At 42.9% G+C, this 19,176-nt stretch overlaps 1 protein-coding gene across 2 annotated transcripts in view; it reads right to left on the bottom strand.

Moving 5' to 3' along the window:
- SKA3 (spindle and kinetochore associated complex subunit 3) overlaps window positions 1-19,176 on the bottom strand; it is a 129,518-nt gene that overhangs the window by 51,503 nt on the left and 58,839 nt on the right. For both annotated transcript variants that reach the window (XM_030200302.1, XM_030200301.1), the window contains exon 4: window positions 12,394-12,559. In XM_030200302.1, coding sequence (XP_030056162.1) covers window positions 12,394-12,559 — 166 coding nt within the window. The remainder of the gene's footprint in view (window positions 1-12,393; window positions 12,560-19,176) is intronic.

Below are 19,176 nucleotides of genomic sequence, written 5' to 3' on the forward strand. Positions count from 1 at the left end.
ATACATACTATACCCTTACTCTCATTCCTATTTGTGTTACGCTAGAACCATTGGCTTACGTACCGATGCCCGGCGAAAGGTAAGGGGAAGGGCTTACACCCCTCTACGGGGCAAAATTTTTGTCCCTTGGATGGATGACGGTACCTAAATTGTTAGGGATTGGGCCATTAATACCACCCAGTTTTCAGGGTGTGCCCGGCCCCCCAGTCTATAACACTTGCCTCTTTTCCAATTAGGCTAGAACCTGTAGCACCGGTACTCCTGAGGGACGCCTCTGTACCGTTTCCTACTAGCTAGTCTAATCAGAGGTCGTAAATTTATAGTTTGATTAATTGAAAACCCAGTGGGAGCTGGTTGAAGCGTTTAGGGTTCTTGTCACAGTTGATGCGTTTAAGGCTCCTAGCACGTGAAAACTCATTGGGTTACTGCCTTCCGGATTCACTGTACCTTTTTCACGGGTACTTGAATCCCTTGATGGGTGCACTCCCTGATTTAGGGCTCTACCAGTGAGCGTGTATTGTGGCTCCTGGCACCGGGGATGCGTGTATTTTGGCTCCTGGTGGTTGATGAAGCGTTTAGTGGGCTCTTGACTAGAGTGGTTGATGAGGCGCTTATTTGGCTCTTGACCAGAGGCTTACCCTGGAAGGCAGTATTTATACATAGTTGCATACACACTAGCGTATATTCTTATCTTTACCTTTATCTTAATATGAATTATCTATACCTCTCCTCTGTATGTCGACTAGTATGTAGATCTTTAGGCCGACTGATCATTTATATTTTAGACCTCCTACACAGAATTTGAGTATAATAGAAGACACGTGAGTATCGCATGCTCTTGTAAACTATTGGCGTACCGCCCCTAGCTCTTTTCATAATTCTACTGTATTCTCTGAAACCTTGGTCCTAGGACTGTGTTCAAAATCGGGTTCTATAGCGGCTCTGAAAAAAATTATTATATAATTTATTTTCACTATTATACAACTATACAACTATCACTGATACTTATTTTGTCCCGTCCTTAACTTATGGCTTCAAACCACTGGTTCTAGGCCTGGGTTTCATGTATATTTGCTCTAGCCCACAGTTATCTACCTACGTTCTAGATCATTGCTGAAATTCCACCATTGAATATTTTAATCAATATGATCACCCTCACACCACCCCCTCCTGGGGAGAGGGTGCTAAACTTTTCCCGAGCTGCAAATCTTTTCCCCCTGCTGAATAGAATGTCAGCTGGTCTTCCTCATACAGAGTATATTACTACTCCCCTGTCTGCAACTGAGCTGAATGACCTTGTTCTGCGACTCCCGAATATTACTAAAGGAGGGAACAAGTGGCTACTAAAACTACAACAGGCCACTCTAGGGACAGCTCTTTCAGTAGGAAATATGAAGGCCATATTGGGCAGGACCGCCCATGCTAGCATCACTGATTTGTTCACACAAGCAGGCTATGCTGAACTTGTGACTGAGAATCAGTATGATAGTGCCCCCTTGACAGTGATTAAAGAAAAATTGTTTCAAGAGATACGTACTTCCTTCCCTGCCCAGAAAGATTTCTCCGTCATCACTTCACAACGATGGGAGGTGGGGTCAGAACTGATTGAAGCTTACCTAATTAGGATGCAGCAGTTGTTTCATGATGAGATTGAGGAAAGATTTGACTCAGACAATGCTCTCCCTGTATTCTATTACTTACTTAAACAGACCTTACCCTCTAAGGTCAGGAAGAACCTAGATAAGACGATAGGTTTACAACACATGGAATGGCCACAGGTTCGGGAACATGTCCTTCACTATTGTAGGCAACAAATTGAGAATAGGCAAAGAGAGGTCCGCCGGGACCAGGTTTTGCACAGGAATCTCACAATGTTGCAGATTGCTGATTTGAAGGCTAAGATGTCCTCTAAGATCAGCCCCTCCACACCTTCTAGTTCTAGCACCCCGTCCACCCTATATTTGCTTTCCTCTCCTCATGGCACTAGGTACCCTGTTATCCTTAGTTCCAGTTCACCTACTACTTGCCCTCGTGTTTACCCTGATTTGCCAGATTATGAAAAACATAACCCCCAATTCAGGTATGCTGACAATCGCAGAGGCCTTAAAGCTGGAAACCAGGATTCCCAATCTAGTCCCTATCGCCGTGCTAGTGTGACATGTTTCCGTTGCCGTCAAATTGGACATTATGCATCTAAATGTCTTCTGCCAGTTCAACATTGGCCCAGAAATCAAAATCGCCCACCCCACCCGTCCATAATGACTAGGCGTATTCCGAACCCGATCTGATTTTGTAGTTCACAGTTACTCATAGTACTCAGCTCCTCATTTAGTATCCAGAAACCATTTCTCTGTATATGTGTTGGTGTGATGTTTCTGTTTCTATTGCAGGTAACATGTTTTTATTTTATATTTCTCCTGGTTTAATTTCAAGTGTATATTTATGGTACCATACAAATGACCTAACTGAGTCAGCAAGTTATTTAGTTGTTTCTATGCATACCTTCCCTGGGGAGTCCTTATCAACTGCAGGGGTGAGCGATCCCCAGAGGATATTCATTTTATGTCTATTTATATATATATACCTGAACTGACTTATTTATGCCATTTTACTTTATACGAGATCCCTTTTAAATAAAAGCTGTATATTGCTCATTGTTAAAATGTTTTCTGCTTTAACTATTAAGCTGTTTAAATTGATGTGACATTTACTTCTTTAGTTTTTTATGAATATAAAGCCTTCATTTTTGAAATCTCTCTATGATATATGTGACATCTGAAAGCTTTTCATTATTTCCTTGTCTAAGAAAGAAGAAATATTTAATAACCATTATCTGTTATATGGAATGAATGCGAGAAATATTCCCTTGAACTGGCCATTTGGGGGAGCATTTTGCGCTGATCATACAATTTGTAGTATTCTTGAACAGAGAATTGGTGAAGCTTTCGGACATGAATAAGGAAAATTATGCACTCCACTTTTTAATTCCTTTCTATTTACAACAGGTAATCACAATAACCCCAACTATTGTTTTTTTTATCTGTCTGTCTTTCACTGCGAGTGATTGTGAGACAAACTGGTGTAGATTATTTGGGTGCAACGGTCCTGGAATTTATGCTTTGTGTATTTAACTAACACCTTGCTTCAACTAACTCTTGCCGCGTGGTGGATTTGTCTTGAAGCGATATGCTTCTTCCTACTTCTTTGTCTGATTGAAAAGGGTTACTTAAACTCTATGTGAAGGTCAATCACTGGTGTCTGCACTTTTGAATGTTTTTTTCATTTGTCTTTTTCGAGGAACCTTTTTCTTGCATTGCCATCTGAATATGCCTTGCTGCAATTCAGATGTATAATATTTTGTTTTATTTTTATTTTCAATTTCTTTTATTTCTGTATGTAAGCCTATTTTTTTTTATATATATTTTATCTTTTTTTTTTTGGATTTTTATAATTTTTCATTTTCAATGCTTTGTTTCTTACCAAGCCTCTTTCCTGGCCCCCATTTATACCCACGACCCTCCTCCTAGCATTCTGACTTCTTTCAATAACTTAACCACATAAATTGCACTACTGGTCTGTTTAAGTTTTGCCTTTCCCCAGATGGAGGAGACGACTGCTAGCAAAGAAGAGCTACCCGATAATGTATCTGATCTGAAGGCTATGTTGCACCAAAGAATCGCTAAATTAAAAGACAGATGCACAGACCCCAACATTACCTGGTGTGAGAAACGAGACATTATTCAGCGTGAGTTTCGACAGATGCATCAATTGGTCCATGAGCAAAAGAGATAGGCTCTCCACTTGCTGGAGTTACACAAAGCTTTGGCCTCTACCCTTCTTTCTGAATCATCTAACTCGTAAGTCCTGCTGGCCTCCTGCAGCTGAGGGCTCAACCCTTGGTGAATGGTAGTCATCGTAGGTGAAGATTCCATATCTATTGGCGATAAATTGCGATGCATTGCCCTCCATACATCAATAAATGAACATTTACCATCATCTCTAAATTCTAATTGTTTTTTTAATCTTCTCTTTTGTTCCATATACTTTACCATTGTTATTTGATCATGCCTTTGTAATAATTACCAATCTATCTTGCATTTATGTAAATTGCCTTTTTTCATTATTGAACCCTTCTGGGTTCCCTTTTGCTTTTGCACCTAATTAACACTGTTTTCTCCATGTTGACATTGTCTTTCATGTCTATTCAATTCACACCGCATTATGCCCACTAAGATATAGCAATGTATCATTCAAGCATACAGTTATTTTGCTTATTCCTTTGCCAGCCTCTGGCTCTTGATGGACTGATTATGATGGTGTATGCCTAGAATAAAGACATGAAAAGATCCCACTTTGTACACCACAAGTACGTCTTCAAAATCTATCCTGGCCCAAATGATGTTAGATCCCCCAAGGTTGTGGCAATGACCTTTACACCTTGCAAACTACTGGACCACAAGTCTTGGGTCCATGTGAAAGATATACGTGTTTACTCAGCCATAGAACCAGATGTTACGAGCCTAACCATCTCAAGACCGGCAACTTCCTTCAGCAAGCCAGCCTGAAAACCCAGCCCTGTTAGATCTTCCAGATCTCCGTCCAGATTCTTCAGCGCTTCCACCGCCTCAACCATGATCGATGAAAGAGAATTTAGAACTGATACTTAATTTGAGAATTACTGTTGCTGTTTATGGACATTATAGATTCATATTATGTTTTATTTTCAGTTTAGCAGCAATCCTGTCTAGATATTGAAAAGGTTTTATTTTTATTTTCCTATTATTTCCTTTAATTGTTCTAATTGTTTTTCCACGAGTTTCCCCGTCATTTCTGTTTATGTAATTTAAATTGAAGTCGATATTGCTCGGATACAAGGGTAACATCAAACCCTAATACTGGCTCTGATATCATAATGTAGATGTAAACTCTGTTAGTATCAACCTGTTATGCAATTGTTTAACTTTGGTGTAGGCTTACTTGAGCTGCATGTCTTTCTGTAGGTCTGACTAAGCTCCAAGAGGGGTAACGGATATATACAATGCTTCCCATACTTCCAGGTCATTATGCATATGTCAAGATCCATGCATGACCTTGGTTAATATAAATTTTCCTAGGATTGACCATTTTTGCTGTATGAGGCAACCTCATACTTGCTATCCACTTATTAGTGCTCATGATTGGATGCCAATGATGAGTACTAGTAAGGTCCAGGCATCCCGACCTGTTTAAGGATTCTGAATACCTACAACTTTAAACAGCCTATTAGTATGATCCACCTGAAATTGCTATTACCCGCATACCTATATTTCATGGGATTTTGTAAATGAGCTCATGGATTAGTCCCATTCATAAAAACATTTCTCGCTACAGGTTTGAGTAAGTCTCAACCGAAAACTAAACAAATTGTACCAGTTGATCTTAAGACTCAGATAATTTGATGGCCTCATAGAATACCTTCTGGAACGGATGGTACCAAGGTACGTTAACCCTGGTGTCACCCTATGGGATAGGGTGAAGAGGGGAATGTTAATATATGGCCTGGCTTTAGATCTACCACTGGAATAGTGATGGGTAAAGCTATGCAGCCTAGAACAACTGAAAAAGTACTGACTAGGCCAAAGAACAAGCAAGTGATTTAATATTTGAGAATCTGCAAAAAGCAGGTCTGAATAATGAGTCCTGACACAAATTGGTACAACTTTTAAATCAAATACAGCACCTGTAATGAAAGATCAGATGAATAAAATGGAGCTTATTAGTTTTGGTATACAATGATACAGAGGTAATACAGAGTTCATGAGATGGTATGAAAGGTATGAAAAGTATGAAAAGTATTGCAGCCGGAAGATGTGAAACTGTTATCTCAACGCTTCCCAAAACATGTTGATAATTAGCAGTAGCTGAGAACGGAAGGAGGTGGGCACATCAGACAGCAGACCGCGTGGGAAAGTATGATCTCAGAAAGTGAGAAAGATTAGGAGCAAGGTTTCTCACCATTCACTTCTATGGAGAGGTTTGTGTATAAAAGAGGGGAGATTTTGCCTTAGTTTGGAACTCCTCCCCAACGCTTCTCTCAGACGGCAGGGCGCTGTGCAGATAAACCCAGAATCTGATGTCTGTATTTGTATCAACTTGAAGACTTGTGTTTGGGTAAGAAATAAAATGTACCTATCTATCTAAACCTATCTCTGTCTCTATTTTTATTGATTCTATCTTCTCTTTACCTAACATTTAGCCTAAGGTAGATCACATACAAGTGACACTCAGTTTTGGACAGAAAGCAGTAGTTATGGGAATTAGTTTTCAATTACGGCTCCTAATGCCACCCCCTTGTGATTGGGTGACAATGGAGGTTAGAGAAACTATACAGAACCTGATATATGAAATAAGTACCTTTAGTCCCCCGTGTGACGGAGTCAGAAAGAGGTCTATAAGAGGAGGGAATTAAAACACCAACCATTTCAGGGAAAAAATCCTTCTACTTCGGAACTCGCTCCCCCTGAGCTCCACTAGAGTTGATGACTTCCTTATTGGCCTTGCGCCCCCACTTGGCCCTTGCCCAGCTGACCGTTATTGTTCCTCCTTTGAGCCGGTCACCACTGAGAAGGTCTTTATGGCCTTTCACAAGTTTTCACGAACGCACTGCAAGCTGGATAGCTGCCCTAACTACCTGCTGCAATCGGCACCGGAGTGTTTTGTTGCTGACTTTACATCCTATCTAAACTACATGCTCCAGCACGGGCGCTTCCCGGTTGACCACGGTCACATTCTCCTGACACCAATCCCAAAGGACCCAAAGTGTGAGCCTAGCATTATTTCTAACTATCGCCCTGTTGCTACAATCTCATTACTTGTCAAGACTATGGCAAGCATGGTAAATTCTCAGCTCGCTGATTTGGATAAATATTTGATTCTTCATTCCTCCCAATCTGGATTCCGGTCTCAACACAGTACCGAGACAGTACTGGTCACTCTCCTGTCCAACTTTAGGAAGGATCTGTCTTTTGGGAAAAACATCTTACTTCTCCAATTTGATATGTCGAGCATGTTCGACGTGGTTGACCACAATCTCCTCCTTACGTTACTAGCTGAATATGGTGTTGGACGTACTGTCTTGGATTGGATTATTTTATTTATTTTAGTTACATTTGTACCCCGCGCTTTCCCACCCATGGCAGGCTCAATGCGGCAGGCAATGGAGGGTTAAGTGACTTGCCCAGAGTAACAAGGAGCTGCCTGTGCCAGGAATCGAACTCAGTTCCTCAGTTCCCCAGGATCAAAGTCCACCACCCTAACCACTAGGCCACTCCTCCACTCTTGTCTTGCTGATCCTATCGGGTCAAAGTCCAGTCCACTATTTCGCCATCTTGGAGATCTCACTGTGGAGTTCCCTATCGCCTACCCTATTCAACATCATGATGACTCCCCTAGAAGCGCCCCTTTTCAACCACGGCCTGAATCCCTGAATCTATGCTGATGATGTGACTATCTACATCCCCTTCCGATCTGCCTTAGACGAAATCTCAGCAGAAATTCAGAACAGTCTCGCCATCATGGTCAATTGGGCTAACACATTTAAGTTTAAGCTTAATAAGGAAAAAAACGCATTGCCTCATTCTCTCCTCCCAGTTCAAAAATATACCGGGCACGGTTGCTGTGCTGGACTTCTCTATCCCTATCGCAGCATGTTTGAAGCTACTTGGGGTTATTCTGGATTCCCACTTGACTCTCGACCTTCAAGTTTTGTCAATTACGAAGCGAATGTTGCTTTCCATGAGGTCCCTTAAGCGTATCAAGCAGTTCCTACCGTTTCACCTTTTCAGGACTCTAATCCACTCCCTCATATTGAGCCATTTTGACTACTGCAATGGAATTTACACCGGCTGCAAAGAACACACCCTTAAGAAACTCCAGACAGCGCAGAACACGGCGGCGAGGCTACTATTTGGCAAATCTCAGTTTGAGGCAGCAAAACCCCTTTGTGAGCTCCACTGGCTCCCGATTAAAGAATGTATCGAATTCAAAATCTGTGCCCTTACCTACAAGATTGTATACAGGGACGCTCCAGCTTATATGTACAGCCTGGTTGACCTCCCTCCCAGAAATTCCAAGAAGTCGTCCTGTACCTATCTCAATCTCCACTTTCCTAACTGCAGGAACTTAAGATACAAACTATTCTTTGCCTCCTCTTTTAGCTTTATGTGTCCCCGTTACTGGAATGCTCTACCATCAACGTTAAGAGAGACAGCTGATAACAGTCTTTTCAATAAGTCCCTAAAGACCTACCTATGTGATCGTTCATACTCCTCTGCTGCTTGATCTCCTGCTATCCCGCATTCCTTTCTCCTGCTGTTTCCCTCCCTCTCCCTCATTCGCCCTATTCTCTGTTTTGTACTAGAGTTATTATGTTCTTTTCATCAAATGTTGTAAGCCACATAGAGCCTGCCTTAGTGGGATATAAATGTTCACAATAAATAAAATACTTATTGGTATTTCAGGAATTATGAAGGAACTGTGGTTGGTAGTAAAAGGGCACTGAAAAGGAAAGAGTTATGATTCATTAGGTGGTGACCTAAGGGGAAGAATCTGTAAAGCATACTGTGGTACAGAAGGTAGTAGGTTTGGGAAGCATGGGTGAAAGAGGAGTGGGTGAGGAATTTAGGGTCCTCAATCCCATTGATAGAAAGTAGTTGGTTAAATAACAAAGGTCTTTGTAGAGCAGTCAACCGGTTCACTTAGCAGTGGAGTTGCACTGGACTGGCTCAACTCACCCGAGCACCTCTGTCTTTTTATTAGAGAGTTATCAGGTCATGGGTTAACAGGTCAGCAGTTTGATATCAGTCATAAAGGCACAAATTGATGATCCAAGGGCAGATCCAGCTCCAATCAGCATGCTATTAGCAGTGTAGGACAAAGTTTAACAACCGTCAACAATAATGGATTAGCAACAGGGATTTTATACAGTTGGCACATATACTGTTTTCTGCTTGCACATGCAGTGTGCTCAAGGTCAAGAGTATATAGGCTAAGTTCCTTGTTCTTACTTGCTTGTTTACAATTTTAGACAATTTTAAACATCTGCACAGGATATTAGCTATCTGATGAAACTTAAGAACCAGCTTGCTAAAAAGAAACACTTGTCTTAATTATTCTTCCATTTTCGTATTTACCCTTGATACTCTTCTCTGGACAGGACAGTCATATTCTCATAAATGCTTTCAGGGTCATCACCAGTGCAGCTGCCGATCCAACCTGCAGAAAACAGCTGGGGTTAACCGACAAGGTGAAACAGTGCCCAACAGGCAAAGGTGAAAATACGCTCCACAGTCACTGAACTGTGTGCTCAACGAGAACAAACGGATTGCGCTCATCAGACAGAGTAGGATCTGTGCTCAACGAGAACAAACGGATTTGCGCTCATCAGACAGAGTAGGATCTGTGCTCAACGAGAACAAACGGATTTGTACTCAAAGCACACAAACTGAGCCACGCACTGCGGGCAGAGAAAGAGTTGCACACCTCTAGAAAAGATAGAAATGCATGAACAAGCAGAGAAGAAGCTGAGAGTAACAAACAGAGGATGAGCAGTGCCCCACTGAAAGAGCTGGATGTTAGAGGTACCTGCAGAACTGAAGCTGCGGTAGCAATGGAACTGTGTATAAAACGCAAACAAGGAGCTGCGCTCCGGATGCCAGCAAGGAGCTGTGCTCCAAACACCAGCAAGGAGCAGCACTCCACACGCTGACAAGGAGTTATTCTTCCTACGCAGACATGAAGCTGTGTAGCACCTGCAATCACAGAGCTGTGCTCCACATACCACCCTGGAACTTCACCCAATTTGCAGAGAAGAGTTGCGCTAAACACACAGAGATGGAGCTACACTCAACAGGTGGTGGAGCTGTGCTCTGCACGCAGACAGGGAGCTGCGTTCTACACGCAGACAAAGGACTGCGCCCCACACTGAGACCTGCAGAGAAAGAACTGCACTCAACATGTGACAATGGAGCTGCGTTCAACATGCAGAGATGAAAGGTTGCAGAATAAGCAGCGAAGGAACTTCCACTCAACATGCCATGACAGAGCTGTCCTCAACATACAGCGATGGAGCTAAAGCCAACCCGGAACTGTGCCCAACATGCAGCGACGGAGCCGTGCCCAACATGGAATGGTGGAACTGTATGGAATAATGGAGCCTTGCTCAACATGCAGCGATGGGGCTGTGCCCAACAAGCAAAAATGCATAGATGGAGCCCCGGAAAACAGCCAGAGAAGGTGCTGCCAGCAGGCCAACAGGAAAGGAGCACAACTTGTGGAAATGCAGACCTGGCGCTGCACTCCCCTGGCCCAGAGCTACTAAAACTACAAGAGAAAGCCCTGTGCCCCAAGAGACACTCTCGGCCCCCAAGTGGTCTCTGAGCCACAATGAACGCCCTCCTAGGCAACCGATACGGAGCAGCAGTCAACAGAGAAAGAACTCCCGCCAAGAAGGAGGTAAGCATCACAGATCTGGAATCCTCAGACCATAGGGAGTAAAATGCAGCCTTAAGGCAGTGAGGAAGAAACAACTCTTGCCAGGCCAGGAACAAAGAGGAAGCTGGCCACTAACACCAAACTGAGGAATAACCAGCTAAGGGAGAGTCAAACCCACACCTAGAACAGAGCTACTTCCCTGCAGAAGAGTAGAGAAAAGCGCAGAGCTAAGAGGCAATAATCCAGATGCACAGCAATAGATCTGCTCAGTGGGAACTGCGCCCCTTACAGAAAAAGGAAGGAGTGCCAAATGTGCTAGGAGAGAGGCGCCTGAAACTAGAAAAGGCAAAATCCGCCTATGCCACAATCAACCATCACCCTGCTAGAAAGACAGCCAGGGGAGGTAGGGGAGGGAACCAGGGTCACTGTATACTACCCTAGCTGGCAGATGAGGAACTCAGGACCACTGAGTATCATCTAAAACTAGCCCCAACATGGCTACCAGCACACCTCTGGATCCACTGTCACCAGAAGAATCTGGGACAGGAGCTACCAGCCAGCAATCCAGAGCAGCTGCACGATCCGAGCACCATCCGCTAGGAGACAAGAGAAAATACTGAACATTCCAGGCTGCATGATACCCTTAAGGGGCGGTTTACTTGGAACCTTTTTCTGTCTCCTTTCGCTGGTAGATGGACACAACCCATTAGTCTGGACTGGTCTGGTATAGATGACAAGGAATATTATTTTGGCACAGTTTTGGAGGCCATATATTGCTAAAGATGTAAAAAGACTAGAAGTGGTGCAAAGAAAAGCTACAAAAATGGTATGGTATTTGCGTTGCAAAATGTATGAGGAAAGACTTGCCGACCTGAAAACGTATACCTTGGAGGAAAGGAGAAACAGGGGTGACATGATACAGACATTCAAATATTTGAAAGGTATTAATCTGTAAACAAATCTTTTCCGGAGACAGGAAGGTGATAGAACTAGAGGATATGAATTGAGATTAAAGGGGAGCAGACTATTTTTTCACGGAAAGGGTGGTGGATACATGGAATGCCCTCCTGCGGAAGGTGGTGGAGATGAAAATGGTAATGGAATTCAAACATGCATGGGACAAACTCAAAGGAATCCTGTTTATAAGGAATAGATCTATGGAATCTTAGCGGACTGGGTGGCAACGCCACTAATTGGGAAGCAAAACCAGTGCTGGGCAGACTTCTACGGTCTACGCCCTAATTGTAACTGAATAGATATGGATGGGATGGAGTGTAAATTTTAAGGACCTTTGATGTTAGCTTCTGAACTTTTAGTACAAGAAGAGTGCTGGGTAGACTTATACGGTATGTGCCCTGAGAACGGCAAAGACAAATCGAACTCGGGTATACATATAAAGTATCACATACCATGTAAAATGAGTTTATCTTGTTGGGCAGACTGGATGGACCGTTCAGGTCGTTATCTGCCGTCATTTACTATGTTACATATTTTATATGTTTTGTCTCAAGGGAAGAGCAGCTCACAAGGAGCCCTTAGCATGACCACTAGTCTACCAGGAAATATTTTTTATGCACACCGTTTTCAAGTCATCTCCAAATAGAAGGCTTTTAAGTACATAGGCCTCAAGAGAGTTAACTGAGCCTCCTAAGCAACACCTACTAACAGTAACAAAGTACTTAAATGTTTCTTATATGCCAGTCATTTCCACTGAAATGGAAATAAATTCATTAAAAAAAGTGTTTTTAAAGCAGCTGATGGACAAAAGTCAGAAATAAGAACCTATCATCAATATAAATAATTACAGGCAGGTAACCTAAGTGTTCAGTTCCTGCACAGTGAATACTGCCTCCAAACTTGGCTGGAAATTAGAATATCTTTAGCTCAGCTCATCACCATCACACACATAAAATGGATTATTACCTTGATCTTCCACAGAAAGCAGCTTATATCCATATTTTTCAAAAAGCTCTTTGATGTTTTCAAGATCCACTGCAATTCTTTGTTTTACTACTTTACAAGTCTTCAGGAATTCAGTAATTTCTTCCGCCTTAGAATGTGTTTGATCAATAGTGCTTTGCATGCTTCCCTTTGTGGACAATTAAAAATAAAACAAAGAACAAAACATTGCTTTTAACTTATAGTCACTGAAATTCCAAATCATTTAGCAATACAATTTGGCAGGAAATGTATCAGGCAATTTCTCAGATCATGAACATGTTCTTTCATATGACAAAATTATCCAATTAATCTCACACAAACTCTAGTGCTATGTAAGATAGTGGAATTGATGTAAGATGATCTTAAAATGAGAAAAGAAAAATATGTTCAAAGTAGAAGCTTGTATATTTACTGTTAAACCAATGATCTTGCTTGGAGTATACTATTTATCTTTGGGAGACATGAAAAATGATCTTTAAGGTTTAAAGAAAAATTTGCTATGCTGTTGCAGTATCTGTCAAATAGCACTCACTTTATATACACAAAGGGATACTAATCGGCTCTGTTACTTAACAGGCTTTGCCCTTTTTAAAGTCTCCAGGGCTGGTCTTAGGCAGGGGCGACAGGGGCAGTCACACAGGGCCTCGCGGCACTCCCTCCTGCCACATACCTGAAGCCACCCTGGTGGTTTAGTGGAGTCTTCGGGGCAGGAAAGATCCCCAGTCTTTCCTGCCCGCTGGCAGCACTGACCCTCTTGCTGCTGCATCGCTCTTTAAAAATGGCTGCCGAGACTTCCACTTGCGAGGCTGCCATTGGAAGTCTCGGCAGCCGTTGTAAAGAAGATGCAGCAGCAAGAGGGTCGGTGCTGCCAGCGGCCAGGAAAGACTGGGGATCTTTCCTGCTCAGAAGACTCCACTAGACCAACAGGGTGGCTTCAGATATGTGCCGGAAGGGCACCCTGCAGCTCAGGGGAGGAAGTCTGGAATAGGTAGGTAGGTGGGAGGGAGGGAAGGGGAGGATACTGGAAAAAAAATCAAGGTAATATCTGTGTCATATGGAGGGGCTGGTTAAAGGGACACCCTAGTACTATTATTTGTGAAGAGATTTTTTTCCCCTGGTAAAGGGCCACTAAACAGACATGTTATGAGAATCAGGTGCTCAACATTCAGAGTTTCTATCTATCTATTTATGGCATTTTATCCCACATTAATCATAAATTAGATTGTAACTTGGGCGCATTTTAAATCTTTTTTTTTTCTGTGTCTACATCAAAACAAAAAAAGATGGCATGTGGGAACTTGCTCCTTTTGGTTTGTGGAATGCAGTGATATATTATAAACATGCACTAGCCTTTTCTTTTTAATTATTTCACAGAGAAGGTATTGATTAATGAGGGAAGGATTTCCTTCATGCAGAACTGTGCAGAGTCAGTCTAAATGTGCCAACATTGTCCAGTTCAGCACACTATCAGCAGCCAAGTTCATACAAAGTTAATTATGTTCAGTGGAAAATAAATATATTGGCTCAGGCTGCTTACTATGTGAATATTCAATCACTGTTTCATTATTGCTACCAAGTACTACATATTAAGGGGATTTCTTTTAATTAATTTATCCAGTCCTTACATGCACATGGTTTTGCTTTTTAAACCCAAAGATTTCCTATGATAGTATTGTGCATATTTGAATTAGTTTTTCTGTACAAGTTTTGCTTGATTTGTCTATGTTTGAAATAAAAAAATGTTTAAAACACAACTTGTCAACAAGGGGCGGGACTAGATGGGACTGGGGGTCGGGGGGGAGGAACCAAACTGATCTGCATAGGGCCCCGCAATTGTTAAGACCAGTTCTGAAATTCTCTCTCTCTCAATATAGTTACGGGAAATGTTCTTAGCAGGCCCAAACACAGTGGCTGCTAATGCTGTCTTGGGCCCTTGTTTGGGCATACACCAAAATCAAGTATTCTCTGGATATGCTTCAAGGTTATCTCCTATCTTGGCAGTCTTCTTTACATATATAATTAACACCTGGAGGCTGAGTTAAACACATTTTCCCACCCCAGGGAAATACTGAGGCTCAGGCTACTCCTCTTCCATTGCACTTTCCTCAGGTATGGTAACCTTCTCTCTGCATATGCTGGGAGGTCTTTACTCAGGGTCGTTCCCTTGGAGGCTTCTTCACTGGGGCCTCCCTGTCGTATTCTGCTAGAGGGCTTTTATCTTCCTGCTCTCTGTTTGAGCCTACCCTTCTGGCCAGATAGGCTAAACATACCTATTCTTAAGGTATGGCTCCAGTTCAGTGAGGGAGTGTTCCTAAGGAAACCCTGCCTAGTACCGCTCCTTCACAGCCTGATACTCAAAAACAAAACTAAGTGATTTTATACTGTTTATGAATATCCTTGTATGGATCAAACTTTTGAGCCTCTACGCTGGATAACTAATACAGCATTGCCACCATACCTTGGCAACATTTAGGTCTTAAGGAGGTAATTTATAAAGGATTTGTGTGTGTAATGGCATTTTTAGGCACACAAAAAGGCTTTTATAAAATTACCCATGGGTTTAAGTGTGTAAAGTATGTGTGGTGCAAGGCAGCATAATTTTATGTGGCCTTTGAATAGGTGTGCTCTAGGGTGGAGTTTAAGCAAAATGTAGGCAATCACAATTTACATGCAAATTTTATAAAATGTGTGTGTTCTTGATGTGCCACCATTTATGCCTGCTCCCAAGCTTCAAGCTAGGCACCATTCCTAAGAAACACTGCAAGCCTGAAAGCAAAGCTTTTCTGAATTTACATATTTTCAGATTTTTGTGTTTGGTTTGGATTCATAGATTCTAAACTGCTCTTACCTGTATGTCCCTTTTCCTTCCTAGAAAGTTTGTTGACCTTGCCTTCATCTAAAAGCAAGCTTCTTTTCCTCTATCAGAGCAGCTTGCTCCTATAATCTGCTACATTTCTATCCTCCTGCTAATTCCTTCCCACCCTCCCCAGTGCTTTTGTCTCTTATATAGGCTCCTAATATACATAATTGGCACTTTATCATTTAATGCCAATCAGGTACTCTTCCTAATTTGTACTCATTTTCACAACAAAGCTGTTGTGCCAATCAACATGACTTTCATTCCGTACAATAACCTCAGTGCATTTTCCTAAGACAAACCATGTGGCGGGCTCAGAGCTTACCCCATATGTCTTCAACTATCTGATATGCAAAGGGAGCTTAAAGTTAGGCATACACAGCATCCAACTAGTTTCCCTCCATTGACAGATTAACCCCCCCCCCAAAAAAAACATATTAAAAGAACCCCAAAACACAGATTATAGTAGGCTCAGGTAGAATAAGACTATGACAAAAAGGCATCCATCTGTCCAACTGGTGGCAGAACAGAATTCTTTTGCAGCACTGGAGCATTATGATACTCAGGATGAGAGATGATAGGTGATAGGAGATAGGCATATGAGGAGGAGACAGGTAATTAGATAGGCAGCCTATAAATAAGGGAACCACCCTTAGTTCATGGGAGAGTCTAAAAGCTAGTCAGGGAGCCGATTATCACCTAGCGTCCCACTTTTAACCTTTCTATCTTTTATGTTTTAGTAGCTGCTTGCACTTTGCCGTTGCTTATGGTGATTGGCTGCTGTTTGAAGTAAGAAAAAGAGAATCTTGTTGAATTTGACAACCGGTTGTGAGAATCATTTGGGTAAGCTTCCCCCATCGCAAAGGTGGTGTGAAGGGAATGATCCCCCAATGAGTGTTCAGGTGGGCCAGCCCATCTGAAACAAATGCGATCCTTTTCAACACGAGGCCTACCATGGACCAAGGAAGGAAGACATACAGTAGATGAGTCTCTGGTCATGGATGCAGTAGGGTATCAATCCCTCTCGAGCCCAGTTCTTTCTAATGGCTGAAGAACTTGGGCACTTTGGCATTCCTTTTAGTCACCATCAAGTCCAGAAGTGGAGAACCCCATTGGTCCTGGCTGGATAGTTCCCATTCTCCCAGGTCCAAAGAGCACCTGCTGAGAAAGTCTGCCTCCACATTCAAGAACCCAGCAATGTGAGCTGTTGACAAGAAGTGATGATTTTCTCCACCCAGCTCATGAGGGAGGCTGCCTCCACCATCAGACAGCTGCAAGTCCTGCCTTGCTTGTCACCACTATTGCATTGTTGGAGAAAACTCTGACCGGGGTCCCCATCAGAAAGGGAACAAAGTTGCATAAGGTATTCCGCACTGCTCTGACCTCCAAACAGTTTAACTGACCACCGAGACTCCTGTTCTGTCCAGGTGTCCTTTGCCAGATGGAACTTGTAATAAGCTCCCCAACCCAACTTGCTGGTGCCAGTTGTCTTCACCTCCCAATGAGTTATCAGAAAGGGAGCGCCGATGGTCAAATTGCTGGGTGACAACCACCACTGTATACTCCATCTGTCAGCCAGCATCCAAGGAAGATGAAGGTCGTACTTCTGTTGCACCGGAGACCAACAGCTGACAAGAGGCTCCTGTAATGGCCACATATGAGCCCTTGACCACAGCACCACTTCCATTGCTGCCGTCAGGTCGTACTTCTGTGACACTGGAGACCAGCAGCTGAGAAGAAAACTCCTGTAATGGCCGCACATGAGCCCTTGCCTACAGCACCACTTCCATCACTGTCGTCATTGACCCCAAAACCTTCACGTAGTCCCAAGACACCAGGCCTGCCTTGGTTAAGAAGATGAATCTGTTGAACCAATTTCACCAACTGCATTCTGTGAGGCATTATTTTACCTAGAAAGGGGGAGGCCCTTGCTAGGTCAAAATAGAACACCCAGACACTCCAGCGTCTGTGACGGTTAGTCAGCTCTTCTTGAAATTGACCATCTAACCCAATGACTGCAGAAGATGGACACCTTTGTCCATTGCCGCCCCATTGTCCAAAAAGAACGAAACACAAATGAGCCTGTCATTCAGATATGGGTGAACTCCAATTCCCTGACACCAAAGGAAGGACTCCTTACTGTTGGTTTTGTGTACTTGAGAGGAATGGAGTTACTCCTCTTTCTATTTTTTTAAGCTGCCACCACCACCACCTTGGCAAAAGTTCTAGGTACCATGGTGAGACAGAAAGACAAAGTCCAGAAATGCAAGTGATGGCCCAGCATTGCAAAACGTAGAAACCTCTGGTGCAGAAGCCATATGGGTATATGCAAGTATGCCTTCTTGAGACAGAAGTGCCGCACGAAAGACTCCTGAAGAAATTGCAGAGTCATGGAATCGGAGGTAGGGTATTATTATGGATTAAGAACTGGTTGAAAGATAGGAAGCAGAGAGTAGGATTGCGTGGCCAGTATTCTCAGTGGAGGAGGGTAGTTAGTGGGGTCCCGCAGGGGTCTGTGCTGGGTCCGTTGCTTTTTAATGTATTTATAAATGACCTAGAGATGGGAATAACTAGTGAGGTAATTAAATTCGCCGATGACACAAAATTATTCAGGGTCGTCAAGTCGCAGGAGGAATGTGAACGATTACAGGAGGACCTTGCGAGACTGGGAGAATGGGCGTGCAAGTGGCAGATGAAGTTCAATGTTGACAAGTGCAAAGTGATGCATGTGGGTAAGAGGAACCCGAATTATAGCTACGTCTTGCAAGGTTCCGCGTTAGGAGTTACGGATCAAGAAAGGGATCTGGGTGTCGTCGTCGATGATACGCTGAAACCTTCTGCTCAGTGTGCTGCTGCGGCTAGGAAAGCGAATAGAATGTTGGGTGTTATTAAGAAGGGTATGGAGTCCAGGTGTGCGGATGTTATAATGCCGTTGTATCGCTCCATGGTGCGACCGCACCTGGAGTATTGTGTTCAGTACTGGTCTCCGTATCTCAAAAAAGATATAGTAGAATTGGAAAAGGTACAGCGAAGGGCGACGAAAATGATAGTGGGGATGGGACGACTTTCCTATGAAGAGAGGCTGAGAAGGCTAGGGCTTTTCAGCTTGGAGAAGAGACGGCTGAGGGGAGATATGATAGAAGTGTATAAAATAATGAGTGGAATGGATCGGGTGGATGTGAAGCGACTGTTCACGCTATCCAAAAATACTAGGACTAGAGGGCATGAGTTGAAGCTACAGTGTGGTAAATTTAAAACGAATCGGAGAAAATTTTTCTTCACCCAACGTGTAATTAGACTCTGGAATTCATTGCCGGAGAACGTGGTACGGGCGGTTAGCTTGACGGAGTTTAAAAAGGGGTTAGATAGATTCCTAAAGGACAAGTCCATAGACCGCTATTAAATGGACTGGAAAAATTCCTCATTTTTAGGTATAACTTGTCTGGAATGTTTTTACGTTTGGGGAGCGTGCCAGGTGCCCTTGACCTGGATTGGCCACTGTCGGTGACAGGATGCTGGGCTAGATGGACCTTTGGTCTTTCCCAGTATGGCACTACTTATGTACTTATGTACTTATGAGGGCAGTGAGAAATTCTCCCAATTGACAGAGGCTATGACTGCTCTAAGTTTTCATGTGAAAGTAGGACACTCGGAGGCAGCCGTTTAGACCTTTGTGATCTAAGACTGGACAAAAGATGCCTTCCTTCTTTGGGACAATGAAGTAGACAGAGTATCTGCTTTGTCTCTGATCAGCCTGGAGAACTGGAACAATGGCCCACCCTCCATTTCCAACTTATATTTAAACGATTTTTATTAACATTTTCACATGTTATAGCATTACAAACTTTCATGGATCAAACTTCACAAACAAACCATGCTACAACCATTCAAATACTTAATTGACCACC

This window comes from Microcaecilia unicolor, chromosome 4, assembly GCF_901765095.1.
Source record: "Microcaecilia unicolor chromosome 4, aMicUni1.1, whole genome shotgun sequence".
NCBI classification, from domain to species: domain Eukaryota; kingdom Metazoa; phylum Chordata; class Amphibia; order Gymnophiona; family Siphonopidae; genus Microcaecilia; species Microcaecilia unicolor.